This window comes from Bufo gargarizans, chromosome 5, assembly GCF_014858855.1.
Source record: "Bufo gargarizans isolate SCDJY-AF-19 chromosome 5, ASM1485885v1, whole genome shotgun sequence".
NCBI classification, from domain to species: domain Eukaryota; kingdom Metazoa; phylum Chordata; class Amphibia; order Anura; family Bufonidae; genus Bufo; species Bufo gargarizans.
In genome coordinates this window covers 47,285,339-47,299,920 of record NC_058084.1, presented here as the reverse complement: position 1 = coordinate 47,299,920, position 14,582 = coordinate 47,285,339, and the positions used below count along the sequence as shown (strand labels likewise).

Sequence of the window (14,582 nt, the reverse complement as noted above, 5' to 3'; positions counted from 1 at the left end):
GTTTTAATCACGTGTTAAGTTCACAATTCTTTGCTGAACTTTCTTTACATTGGTCGGTTGTTAAAGGCTATGGACATCTTTGCAATATCTTTTTTTTTATTGTTCATTTGCTTTCTAAATAAAATAAAAAAATTAACTATATAAATAGTCTTCATTACAAATGCCCTACCAGTTTGCTTCTGTAAGTCATGCACCTAGCTGATGGTGCTGCAGAATTTGACATAAATCCATAACAGCTCTGCTCATGTTTCTGATGGATCTCCCTGCTCTTCCATATCTTCTCTCAGTGGTGGAGATAGCAGCAAGCACCCAAGCAATGTAGCTTCCAAAGGTTGTAGATATTGAGGAAAGTACACACAAGGCAGCTTGGAGGGGGAGAAACACATGATCTGTATATAAATGTGGTCAGAAAGCAAAGCATCCAAGGCAAACTCTTTCAGAGGGAAGGAATCACAAACTCCTCAGCGTCAATGTCTGTAAGCACAGGGGAGAGGAGATAAGTTGTATAAGGGGAAATCAGTCTAAGGCCGGCATGCTCAACCTGAGGCCCTCCAGCTGTTGCAAAACTACAACTCCCATCATTCCCGGACAGCCTACAGCTTTCAGCCTACAGAAGGGCATGGTGGGAGTTGTAGTTTTACAACAGATGGAGGGGCGTAGGTTGAGCATCCCTGGTCTATGGCTACTTTCACACCTCCTGGGTTTCACTGGATCTGGCACTGCCGGATGCAGATGGAATGTCCACCAGCCTCATTAAGTATAATGGTGGAGATTTGTACGCATTCTGGCAGACAAGGGAAGAACCGGCCGGACACAGACTGCTTCATGCTGTAGTATGTGTCCGACCGATTCTCCGCTTGTCTTCCGGAACAGGCACGCCAGAGTTTCACACCAGAGATGTGAAAGTAGCCTAAGAATAAAGCTATCCTGATACATGAGAGCTAGTGAAGACAGCAACATCCTGGACACACAGACCTCACATCTAGGATGAAGATCTGCATATGAGAAAAGCCTACAACTAGGAATAGGTTGAAACTGAGTATCAGGCAGTCTGAAAAAGAACAAATGAAGACTGCAGCCGTATTGCAACTACTCAAAGTAACCAATGACTTATGTAAATTATTTTTTCAATGTCAGAGGTCTCAATAGCCTTTCATTTTTTGATACAGAGCTGTAAACTCCCTGCATAGACATAATTTAAAAGACAACATTGTGCCTACCAACAGCCTCCACTAGAGGGAGCATACTGTATACTGTATTATGAAATTATGTATGCAGCAAACTCCCTCTGATGGCAGCTGCTGGTAGCCAGTGCATAGGTAACTGGTGCTGATTACCAAGACTTTAACCATAGGAAAACATGGAGCTGTGGAGGTCTAATTATATACACAATGAAATGCCTGTGATAATTGAGCAAACAACTATTTTATTTCTAGATCAGTGAAGGAGCCGACATTGTACTGCAGGATAATGTGGTTGCTGGGTTTGAAAGAGCTGGATATCGCATTGATGGCGAATATTGCCAAAGTGAGTAACAGGTCAACGAAATAATAAAATAACACCAATACTAAACTACTATTACTAATCTTATAGTGTGGCATTTTATTAACAAATATTTTTTTTTAAATGTTTCTACTAAAGGGGTCTTCCTTTGCTTAGATATTGGTGGCTTATCTTCAGGATAGGTGATCAATTCTAGATCAGTGGTGATCCAATACCCCACACCCCCACTGACCAGAGCTGTTTCAGGCAGACTCCAGTGCTGGAAACTGATCAGTGCATATAAGGCTCCTTCCACTGTATAGTTTCCAGCACTTGTGTACTGTGCAACAAACGACAACTGCCAGGGGTCCCTTAAAGTAATTGTTTTCGTGACGCCAGTTGCAGTGAAGCAACAAGGGCACAGGGTCCTTTTTTTGTGATACTGTGGTAGATGGTACCCAGGTGTAGCAATGCCAGAGTGGTGTAGGGTAGCCTTTAATGTCCTTTAATGTTTTGTGCACGTGTCACGGTGCTCCTACCTGAATATGCTGGATCATAGGTGTTGTCCCGAAGCAGAGCAAATAGAGTGAATAATTGAGGGATTTGAAAAAACAAATTGAGTCCAGACCTTGTGATAAAGTTCAATAACAGCTTTGCTTAAATAAATGTTTGTCCCACAGTTTTAGGCTTTGTCTTGGTTCCCAGCAGGCTTTAGCATTAACTTTGGCAGGCAAACAAACTCAACACTGCTACATCAGTTGCTCTCTGTGCTGACAGGCTGACTGAATAACTTTGCTTTAGCTATATGCTGCAACTTCTCTCTGTAATCTGACTCTAGATTTGTCCAGGGAAAACTTTATCCTCCTGGCTTTAGAGGCTTCAAGCTGTGGCCTCCATATCCAGCAGAGCTGAAGATGCTCTAGCTGGCTTAGACAGGGCTTGGCATGGGCACATCAAATTGGGACGTGTCCAGCCCTTGCTTCCTTTCCCAAGCAGAGGGTAAGCTAGAATGACCTCTAACTAACTAGTCCCTCCCCTCCTTAAAGGGAGAGTTAGAATGGAAAGAAGGATTTCATTCTCTTTAACTGTAGCTCTGGCCTGCTTGCTGCCACCTTCTGGTGAACCAGGTAAACTACATGAACAAGAACAGTTACAAGAAATAAATATGCACAGTGTACAGAAACTGAAATAAATGCATAAGATGACATTGTATTAACCCATAGGGGACAGTAGTGGGGTGCACAAGTGGTAATGACACTCCGGGACATTACATTTGCAGCTCAGCTCCTGTTCAGTTGAATGGGAGCTGAGCTGCTGTACCCTGACAGGGCCACTACACAGTGGATGGACCCTTGTGCTTCCAGCACCCTCTGCTGTATAGTTTACCCTCTGCTGTATAATATCTAAGTACTGGAAAACCCCTTTAATGTTGTAAAGTTACAGAAATAGGAAGGAAACTTGATTCAAATTTCAAAAATCAAAGCAAAAATACCAGATTCTATTGAAATATATTTTGTGGTTATACTTGTATTAAATGGATTTCCCCACAACAGACTTACATGGCATATTGATTAGATATAACTCTGATCATTAGGGGTCCAATCACTGGGAACCCCACCCCACTGATTCCAATAATGATGGTGCTTGGTCCCTCTTCCTGGCAGAGTCTTGGCTGTGTTGGACAGTTGTTAGCCATGTACCGGGGTGGGCTCCCCAGGATACAGCGAAGTTAAAGACAAGAAAAGCGACACTGACACCAGCTTTATATGCAAGAACAGAAACTTTACTTTAACAATAGTAATAACACAACAATATGAATAAACACAGACTAAGCTATGCCCCTGACTCCCAGTCACTGTCCCTGTCCGAGGGACAGGCCTAACCCAGTGGCGTACACAGCAGAGTCTGCAAGTCGTGCTGTGCCGCTAGAGGACACACCTAGCTGGTGGCAAACGCAGCAGAGCCCGCAAGTCAAAATACTGCGCCTCAGAACAGTTCTGCCCGGCCTAGCAAAACATATAACCCTAACTATCTAACTATGTTCAGGCCTAGGCTTAGTCTCTGTTACTTCAGGCGCCACTCAGTATAAGACAATCAGTTACCAGGTGTACTGACCTGCGTCCGTTCTGAGCCCGAGGATGCCGCTTACTCGGGATGGCCACCAAACTTCCAGCAACCGTGTGGCCTTGCTTGGTAACCAGACTTCTGCCCACACGCTGTACACTGTCTTCCTGGAACAATCTCTCTTTCAAAGAGCCGAATCCAAGTAAGGGACAACAACTAGTCTCATTCCTCTGCGTGCCCATTCACTCCTGGACACCCAGTAGCCAAGATGGAATCGGATTCAGTCTCTCACAGAACATTACTTCCACCATGTCAGATCATCACTTCCTGGTTCACTCAGAAGCAGCCTGCATGAGTCATCACCTGCTTTACATATACAAATCCCAGAGTATGCTGGTTGTAGCTGCAAAACAGTGGCCTCTAGTGCCCAAAATGCCAAATGACAGTTTCAATACAATTAGGCACAAACATCAGACAGGAATAGCTGTTCCACAATCTCACACAGTCAGTCACTCTGCATTGTAGTCAATTGGTGATGGAAATAGCTAGTGTTGTCTATCTTCCAGGACTGTTGCTGAGGGGATGTCCTGGCTCTCATTGAAGACAATGATAGAGATAATATAGAAACTTAAAGGGGTTTTCTTGGATTTTCACACTGATGACTCATCCCCAGGAAAGGTCATCAGTATCTGATTGGTATTGGTGGGGGTCCGACACCCGTGACCCCCATCGATCAGCTGTTTGAGAAGGCAGTGGTGCTCCCAGCAGCACCGTGGCCGTCTCTCAGCTTTTCCTAGGCCGAGTGACGAATCATGTGTCATGTTGCCTAGGAGCAGCTGAGCCCCATTGAAGTGAATGGGGCTGAGCGCGATACCAAGTACAGCCGCTATACAATGTACGGCACTGTGCTTGGTGAGTTGTGATAACCAGCTGCACTCACAGGAGCACCGGTGCCTTCTCAAAAGAGCTGATTGGTGGGGGTCCCGGGTGTCAGACCCCACCGATCAGATACTGGTGACCTATCCAGAGGATAGGGCGTCAGTATACAAATCCTGGAGGACCCTTTTACACGGGCTGAGCTAAAGCTGATTGTCAGGATGGAGACTGCTGCATTTACAGGCATAGATCTCCTTCACAGCTATTGCGATTGCTTGTCCCCATACAGCTGCATTGTTTCTGGGCAGCAGATCGCCATTTAGACCGGACGATCTGCTGCCCAGAAACGATGATTGATGTGTCTGCACTGACAGGATCACCTGATGAATGAGTTTCGCTCGTTCGTCGAATTTTCCCTAAAATTCGGGTGATCAGCGGCACATTGCGATGGGCAGATTATCAGGAAAGAGCTTTCTCACAAAAATCTGCCCGAATATCGGGCTGTGTAAATCCACCTTCAGGCTTGTATTATACCAGCAGATGCCTTGCAGAGCATGATTACTGATTGAAGATTTTGCGACTCATTAGCGACTGAAATGTGCTTATCACATAGAGCGATGTTCGTTCGTACTTTCGCTCGTTAATCGTTTGCCACAAAGTACCACGCCTCTATGTGATCTGTAAGCGAGTAGACGACTCCATATTATACAAACAGATCTGTGACCGAGGAACGATAATTTGTTAGCAGGATGAAAGATCACGATTGGCGAGAAACAAGCTAATCCTCGCTCGTCGTTTAATCGCTCATACTTATTACATCTTACGAGACTTGTTCAATCTCATTTGCATTAACGACTTTCTCTCCATCTAATATAGGCTTTATTTTTATGCAGAGCTTCATGAGAATCCAATATGCAAATTAGTTCCTATCAGCTTAATAGGTTTCTGTTTTGGCTCCTTTTATTAACTTTTAAAGGGATCTCATCCGTCATCAGTGGCCGTGTGACAGGACAGCGTTATCACCTTATGTGTTTTATTAGAAAATATAACCTTTATTACATCTGCAATCCTCCCCGGCCGGTGACCTGTGGTTGAGGCCCAGCCCATACATGGCCGCCCCTCCACATAACTTGTAAAAAAAATAGGCAGCAGATCTAATGGATGAAATGGATCACGCTGTAGACATAACACGGATATTGCAGTACAGCACACAGTGGTAGTGTTGTAATTATGCTTAAAGGGGTTTTCTCACTTCAACTAATGGCATTTATCATGTAGAGAAATTTAATCCAAGCCACTTACTAATGTATTGTGATTGCCCATATTGCCTCCTTGGCTTGCTTGATTCATTTTTCCATCACATTATACACTGCTCGTTTCCATGGTCACGACTACACTGCAATCCTGCAGCGGTGGCCATGCTTGCACTACGCTTTTTCCTAAAGTGTGCAAGCGCGGCCACCGTTACTGGATTGCAGTGTGGTCATAATCATGGAAACAAGCAGTTTATAATGTGATTAAATGAATCCAGACAGCAAAGGAAGCAATATAGGCAATCACAATGGGTCATAGCTAAAGGCTCATGGGCCCTGGTGCAAGAGTTCAGCTTGGGCCCCCCTTCCCTCAGTGCTTTGTGGCCAGGGGCAGGGAAGCACATAGCCTTCGTGCTGCCTGACGCAAAAATTAAAACAGTACCCCTCCCCATGCCAAATTTCTTGACCTAACCCCCTCCCACCAGCCAGAGGTATAACTCGACCAGCATGCACTCTCTATAATACCGGGGTCTCCTTATGCGGCACAAGGGTATTTGGGCCCCCTCCGGCTCCTGGGCCCGGTAGTGACTGCTACCTCTGCACCCTCTATAGCTACGCCCCTGAGTAAGTGCCTTGTATTAACTTTTTCTGCATGATAAAAGTAATTTTCTAAACTGAGACAACCCCTTCAATTCTTCTAGTTATGGTATTGCATGGTTTACAGTATTAGAGCCTAGAAATGTATCGATGCAAAGGTGAAACCAAAAAGTGTGGTAGATATAATCTACCTTCAGGAATGGACTTTTTCTCACTTGCTTTCTGACACTCAATGTCACTGTAGTGGGTGCGCCGCCCCCCGTCATTGTACCCCTCAGAGGCAGCGTTCATAGCTGATGGCGGCATCTGACAGTAATAACAGTGTAAAAAAATAAATAAGAAATAAATGAAAGCATACTTACCTCATCTATTTGATCTGGACAGGCCGGCCGCTACCATCTTGATTGAAGATCTAGCGTGAAATCTTGCGTGGCCCGTGATGACATCTTCACGACGGCCGGCGTGGTGACGTCATACGTCACCATGCACAGGATTTTGTGCGAGATCTTCAATCAAGATGGCGACGGCCGGTCCATCGCGAACAAATTGATGAGGTAAGTATGATTTCTTTTGTTTTTTATCATTCAGGGAAAATGGATTCGCTACCACGAAGCACAAGACAATTCGGCTCCGCGGCAAATTGAATTTCCCCTGAAATTCGGATCAAAGTCCACTTCGATTCGCTCAACACTAATTATAACCTGCAATAACATACAGTGCAATTGTCTTACAGATGTCGCCGATCCCAGTAAGCGCTGGTCTAACAATGAAGCCTATGGCGGGTTATATGGCATCTTTATGAACCAAGACGGACTTCCTGACTGTTCACTTATAAGAGGATTTAAGTTATGGAAATGCTGGGATTATGGTATCTACATCCAGGTAATGTATGAAGACATGGTAGCGTTTTCATGTTACATACATACCATATGTAATAACAATTCTGGAGCATCTATTCTTATGACTGTATGCAGCGCCGTTCCTGTATTATTCCTGCTAGAAGTTATGAATGGTCAGCGGTCTGCAATGAAGTTCCAGCTGGGTGTCACCAGGTGTGGGTGTGGCCCTGCACAGTCTGACACGGGCTGCACTGATTGGATAGTGTCAGACTGGGGAAGGACACACCTCCAACTAGACCTTCATTGCTAACAACTCATTCATAACTTCTAGCAGGAATAATAAAGGGATCTCACAATATAGAGTCATACGGATGGATGGTGCAGATTTATTATTAAAAGGGGGATGCAAGTAGTTCCTGAAACAGACAAGTAAGGAGAAAGTATAGGTCCCCTATACAGGAGAAATCTTCACTTATGTCATAGTGAGAAGTGCCATCAATGGGGTTAGTTCTAGGGGGGTTCAGCACTCTTTATTGTACCGATGCTGGAATTGATAGGTGTCTGACTTCATGTCAGAGGATGCCGCTGTGGTACATTTCCCCTTTTAATGTCTATCGAAAGATTCTTAAATCTCGTGTTTCTTTGTCTTTACAGATCACGTCCTCAGTGCAGATCTCTGAAGTGTTTCTAGCAGAAAACGGAATGGGTATACTTCCTATAATATACACACCGCCATCAGTCACCCACCAGATATCAAACAAGACAGTCCAGATCTCGGTAAGTATGGAAACATATCTGCATCCATCTGCCATTAATGTGACCGTAGTACAATAAAAATACATTGGTCAGGATCCTGTCTTTTGGCAGGCTGTCCTTATAAGTAGTGTACCAATAGCCGACATGTGATGCGAACCAAGTCTTAAAATAAATGTTTTTTAATGTAAACAGATCTAAAATTCTGTGCCAGTTAATTTCTTAATATATGAGCTACGCAGACAAGCCGCTATTTTTTTATTACAGAGGTTTAAATCCTCTGCATCAACACATATTTCAATTATAACATTCTGGCAGCCTGCAGCAACCACTAGAGGGAGCCTAATGCATACTTAAACTGAACTCAATACTAAAACAAAATACTTATGGCAGCACACTGTTATACATACAAACAATAGAACTAGGGATTAGAGGTTATTCTGGATTACAGTGGTACTAGACCTACTATATGTGAAAAATTTAAGCTCTTTGCAAACATTTTTGATCAAACATGTGTCGGGTCGATCTACCAACGTCAAGGTGGCTTCTGCAGATGGGTATCTAACACTAACAGAACTGCCTCTTCTGGATCTAACCTAAGCCTACAATGTTCAGGGTGGTGTAGAAACCAGCTATATTTATACTCTGCTCAAAAGCCCTGGGCAGATGGGCGGGGAGTGTTAAGGGGGTTATCCAATCCCTATAATAACCCCCAGAATGCCCGGGCCCCTCCTCTAGAGCATACTAACCTGCTCTCCGGCACCTGCATCCCACCGGATACTTGCATGGCTGCCACTGCATCTCCCCGTCGTATGGGACAAAACCTCCGGTGACTGGGGATCAGCCAATAGCAGGCTGCGACGGTGAGCAGGTAAGTATGCTCTAGAGGAGGGGTCCAGGCATTCTGGGGGTCATTATAGGGATTGGATAACCCCTTTAATATAAAGGAGGCAGCTACCTTCCAAATACACTGCAAGAAAATTTAGACTAGCACATCCAAAAGTCACAGGTGCACATCCATAAAGCTAACATACAAACAGCAAACAAAATCCTTAGTTCTATTGTTTGCATGTATAACAGTGTGCTGCCATACGTATTTTGTTTGCTGTCTGCGTGTTAGCTTTATGGATGTGCACCTGTGACTTTCGATGTGCTAGTCTAAATTTTCTTTCAATACTAAAGAGTGCAGTATGCAGTATGCGTCTAAGTTCTCCCTAGAGGTGACTGCAGGCAACCGATTATATAATTTAACTATGACTATACTGAGGATTTTGAGCGTCAAAACAGGAAAAGGTAGCTCCGACTGGCTGCTATACACAGTAGGTATGTTAAAAAAAGGTAGTAATTATTTTTATGGTCATTTAAAATAATATCAGCAACCAACAACATGTGTAGTATTCTTTCTGCTACCTGTCACCACGAAATGCAGTGAAATCTGCAGTCAGCATTCCATAGAGCAGGAGAAGCTAAGCAGATACAGGGAATGTTATTAATCACTGATATCACTGCCCCTGTGTGTAAAGGAGAAAAATCCACAGCACATCCAAGTTGTAAAAAGTAAAAGACGGCTTTATTCACCAGACACGCGACGTTTCGATCCGCTCAATGGGATCTTTTTCAAGCAGTGACCCTGTGTGTAGTTATCAGTGACTGACAGTTATCTCTGTATACACACTTACACAGAGAATGCTATTAATCACTGATAACATCTCCTCGTGTGCAACTATCAGTGACTGACAGCTATCTCTGTTTACACAGTTAAACTGAGAATGCTATCAATCATGGATAACACCTCCCCCATGTACAACTATCAATGACTGATAGCTATCTCTGTATACACACTTACACAGAGAATTGTATCAATCACTGATAACACCTCCACATGAACAGCTATCAATGACTGACAGATATCTCTGTTTACACAGTTACACGCAGAATGCTAGTAATCACTGATAACACCTCCCTTGTGTACAACGATCAGTGACTGACAGCTATCTCTGCTTACACTCTTACACAGAGAATGCTATCAATCACAGGCTAACACCTCCCCCATGTATAACTATCAGTGACTGATAGCTATCTCTGTATACACTCTTACACAGAGAATGCTCTCAATCACTGATAACTCCTCCTCCATGTACAACTATCAGTGACTGACATCAATCTATGTATACACCCTTACACAGAGAATGGTATCAATCACTGATAACACCTCCTTGTGTACAACTATCATTGACTGACAGCTATCTCTGTTTACACAGTTACACAGAGAATGCTATCAATCACTGATAACACCTCTTCTGTGTACAACTATCAGTGACTGACCGCTATTTCTGAGAAGACCTCCCCGTGTACAACTGGAGTCAGAAAGTGCGGAGATTTGAATGTATATATTACAAGTTTTACTAAATCTTTACCCACAAAATAATTGTCATGATTCTTATTGTTAGAAATCCTTGCTGGTGGGATCCAGTCCAGACTTTGATTGCACAGATGTTCTGACAAACAGTGATGCCAATGTCAAGCTTTCTGCTCAGCACCGCAGTGCCAGACCACCCACTGGTAATTACCTTCCCACAGCGGCATAAACAAATCAAAGACTTTTTGTGTTATTCAGGGAGACCTTAATTAAAACTGTACTGTACATCTGTCCCAGGGCCCCTAACCACCATGTGCAGCGGGCTGCCCCCTCAGGTGGAGTAGTCCCTGTGTGTAGGATGCCGAGTGGTATACTGTGGCCCAATGTTTGTGTCACGGTGCGCCTGCCTTTAGGCTGTCGCTTCCTTGGGTCAGTCTCCGTTGCAGAGATTGAGTTGAAGAATAAAGTCAAGTCCAGGCTTAGGAACGTTTCAATGTTTACGTGAATAACTTGAACTTGACAGTACAATCTGTTTCAAACGGTTTGGTGCAATTCTCCTTTACTTGGTTCCAGCAGGATGCAATATGGTTGTAGGCCTTCTAAATTCTGCTCTCATTCCTAACTGGCTTTGCCTTCAATATAGTTTGCTGAGGAGCGTGTCTTTTGCCAGTTTTCCCTCTACTCATTAATGAAGTCTCTAAGTACAGGATAATGCAATGAGCGGGTGATCTGCAAGCTAATCCCAGGGGCTCCTGCAGCAGGAAGGGGAACTCTCCCCTCACTGCACCATGTCTTGTCCCTTTGGACTCTAAACTTTAACTCATTCATTCCTCAGCAACCCTCCCTTGGTGGGAAGCAGGGCTATCCCACTACTGCCCCAATGGGGGATACGAATGGAATGGTTAGTTTTATCATATCTACAGCTCACTTCCAGACACACTGCCACCAGCTGGTGGACCAGGCACAGTACATGAACATAACATTTCTAATAACATAATTTTTGCATATTACAAAATGACACTTTGCTGCTGGTGGTACAGTTGGTGGAGCAAACCAATACAATGGTGGCAAACAGGCTAACAATAGGAATGTAGAAGTGGTAATGTCCCTCTGAGCCACTACACACGTGCCTTTCATAATACTGATATCCTCCTATGTGGCAGGAGGACCAATGAGCCCCATAATACACCAGGACCTGAATGCAACTACAATCTTTGCACCCTCTATAGCTCTGCCCCTGATGTTATATAAGTAAAAGATCTTACACTTACACATAATCACTGCCTATAGGAGCGCTCATTGTGGCTTAGCTCACTGATCTAAACTGTTTGCTTGCAGATCAGGGTCCTAAATTCACTTATAAAACAGGGCAACATCCATGGAGTTTCTATGATCTTCTGAATGCCCCCAAGGTTTCCTCTCATACTAATAAGCATGCTCATAATTCAGTTGTGAGTATGTGTGTGAACTAGAGCTCCCATGGGGTGAAAAAAGTAATGTAAAATATGGACATAATAAGGCTGGACCTACACCCCTGTTGGGGAAATGTTTGATTTATTTTCCACATAGCTCCAAGATTGCTTTCAACTTTTAACCCCATATGGTATTACTGGAGCTGCATTGCTAGAAAACTGCACCACCATTGTCCTCGGGTTGTGTCTAGAATTGCAGTTTTTGACTAATTACTGTAATTTGAATGGGACTGAGCAGCAATACCACACGCAGCCTATAGACATGAATAGTGCGGTTTCTGAGAAAATAAAAGCAGACCCTTTTGTAATCACTTATAAACCCTTTAATGATACAGACTTAGCAAATGTTAACACCTAAAGGGGTCTAACCAGGAGTTAATTATAGATGACCTATCTTCAGGAGAGGTGATCGATGTCTGATCACTGTTGGTTTGACTGTTTGAAAAGGCTGCATCAATGAGAAAAAGAGGAAACTTAAAATAACTGTAATATACATTAAATACTTTAGATTTAATACAGTAATCCTTAAAGGGAGCCCCCCCCCCCCCCCCCACTTACCCCAATGTGTGCTTGCAATGTGCCGATGTAATACATTAGGAGGACACATGAGCTCGCATTCAGGAGGTCCTTTCCATTCTGTGCCCGAGGCTCATGAGTCCTCTCAATGTATTACTGTGGTGCAGGGGAACTGTAAGGAAAGGGGAGTATAATAAAAATTAGCGATTCCAGCTCAGCAGAAGCAGTACTATTCATGTAGTACCGCACCTAATAGCGCTCCAGGGTGGTGACAGATCCCTTTTAAACAGTTCACTTAGACTAGTAATATCATCCAAGGGGGCTGATTATTTTTGCAAACCTATTGTCTCATATACACAGTGGTGTATCTTGGTTTTGTGCTGCCCTAGGCGAGACTAAACTCGGGCACCCCCCTAATATAAATTTGACCAACCCCTTCCTGTCAAGGCCAAACCCCTTCCTCTCTAAACCCCACCCCTTCCTATGTGCCATCCACAGATGCCCCCTAAACAGTGCCATCCACAGATCCCCCTTCCCTAAACAGTGCCATCCACAGATCCCCCTCCCCTAAACAGTGTCATCCACAGATCCCCCCTAAACAGTGCCATCCACAGATCCCCCTCCCCTAAACAGTGCCATCCACAGATCCCCCTCCTCTAAACCGTGCCATCCACAGATCCCCCTCCCCTAAACAGTGCCATCCACAGATCCCCCTCCCCTAAACAGTGCCATCCACATATCCCCCTCCCCTAAACAGTGCCATCCACAGATCCCCCTCCCCTAAACAGTGCCATCCACAGATCCCCCTCCCCTAAACAGTGCCATCCACAGATCTCCCCCCTAAACAGTGCTATCCACAGATCTCCCCCCCTAAACAGTGACATCCACAGATCTCCCCCCCTAAACAGTGACATCCACAGATCCCCCTAAACAGTGACATCCACAGATCCCCCTCCCCTAAACAGTGACATCCACACATCCCCCTAAACAGTGCCATCCACAGATCCCCCCAAAACAGTGCCATACACAGATCCCCCTCCCCTAAACAGTGCCATCCACAGATCTCCCCCTAAACAGTGCCATCCACAGATCCCCCTCCCCTAAACAGTGCCATCCACAGATCCCCCTCCCCTAAACAGTGCCATCCACAGATCCCCCTCCCCTAAACAGTGCCATCCACAGATCCCCCTCCCCTAAACAGTGCCATCCACAGATCCCCCTCCCCTAAACAGTACCATCCACAGATCCCCCTCCCCTAAACAGTACCATCCACAGATCCCCCTACCCTAAACAGTGCCATCCACAGATACCCCTCCCTGACGCTCACAGAAGTACATTTATAAACTGTAATCAGTAACTTTAACTTTAATCATCGCTGATTTCTTTACTTGGATACCTTACTCTTAGCTCCGGTAACAGCAGGCAGTGTGGGCGGCACTCACTCACTGACGTCACGTGCCTGCACCGCCTAGTGGGAGGAGCAGGCGCGTGATGTCAGTGAGTGAGCGCTGCCCACACTGCCTGCTGTTACCGGAGCTAAGAGTAAGGTATCCAAGTAAAGAGATCAGAGATGATTAAAGTTAAAGTTACTGATTACAGTTTATAAATGTACTTCTGTGAGCGGCGTGGCCCTGTATATTCTAACCCCCAGGCAAGTGTCCCTGACACCAGCCTGGGGGTTAGAATATACCATCGGATCTTCTGAGTATGGTATAAGACGGATGGGACAAGGGGCAAACAAGGCATTTTGCCGCCCCATTGGCAAGTGCCGCCCTAGGCAAATGCCTTGTTTGCCTCGGTATAGATACGCCACTGCATATACATTTGTATATTACTGAGGTGGAGGACTCTCTATCACTTCTGAATAGTCATGATTTTACTGTATGCTTCCAGTGGGTTAATATTTCACCTCCTTTCCTTCTTATACAGGTGGCAGAAGTGGTATCTGCTGGCCCACCTTTGCCTCTGGCCATAACTTGGCACCTGGACACCCAAATGCAGGGATAATGAGCTACAATGCAATCAGTGGTCTAATGACTGTAACAGGTATACCTTTCCTTTATACTTTATCATCTTTTTATAAATTTGTGTTTTGCGTCTATTGCTGCAATACTATCTCAATCTTATTGTTTCCTTTTAAGACACAACATTTGTGTCATACAGATCTGTATGTTCTGGAGAATCCAATGTCATGTTCATGACAAACCCAGAAAATGAAGATTTGCAGCACCCTGTCGAAGTTTCCAGGATAACAGCTGTGAACAGTTCAGAGGATCAGAAAATCTTCATCCATCGACCAGACGTGTCGTGAGTAGCTGTACTAAAATAAACGGGCCCCTGTCCTTGTCTTTATCATAGCACATATATAACA

General features: G+C 44.5%; 1 protein-coding gene across 1 annotated transcript in view; it reads left to right on the top strand.

The window, feature by feature from the left end:
* LOC122939297 (fibrocystin-L-like) overlaps positions 1 to 14,582 on the top strand; it is a gene marked incomplete at its 3' end in the record, with an annotated part of 164,001 nt that overhangs the window by 132,353 nt on the left and 17,066 nt on the right. Inside the window, 6 exon segments of the mRNA XM_044295368.1 lie at positions 1,437 to 1,527; positions 7,006 to 7,154; positions 7,766 to 7,888; positions 10,315 to 10,426; positions 14,141 to 14,257; positions 14,353 to 14,518. Of these exon segments, the coding sequence (XP_044151303.1) occupies positions 1,437 to 1,527; positions 7,006 to 7,154; positions 7,766 to 7,888; positions 10,315 to 10,426; positions 14,141 to 14,257; positions 14,353 to 14,518 (758 nt within the window).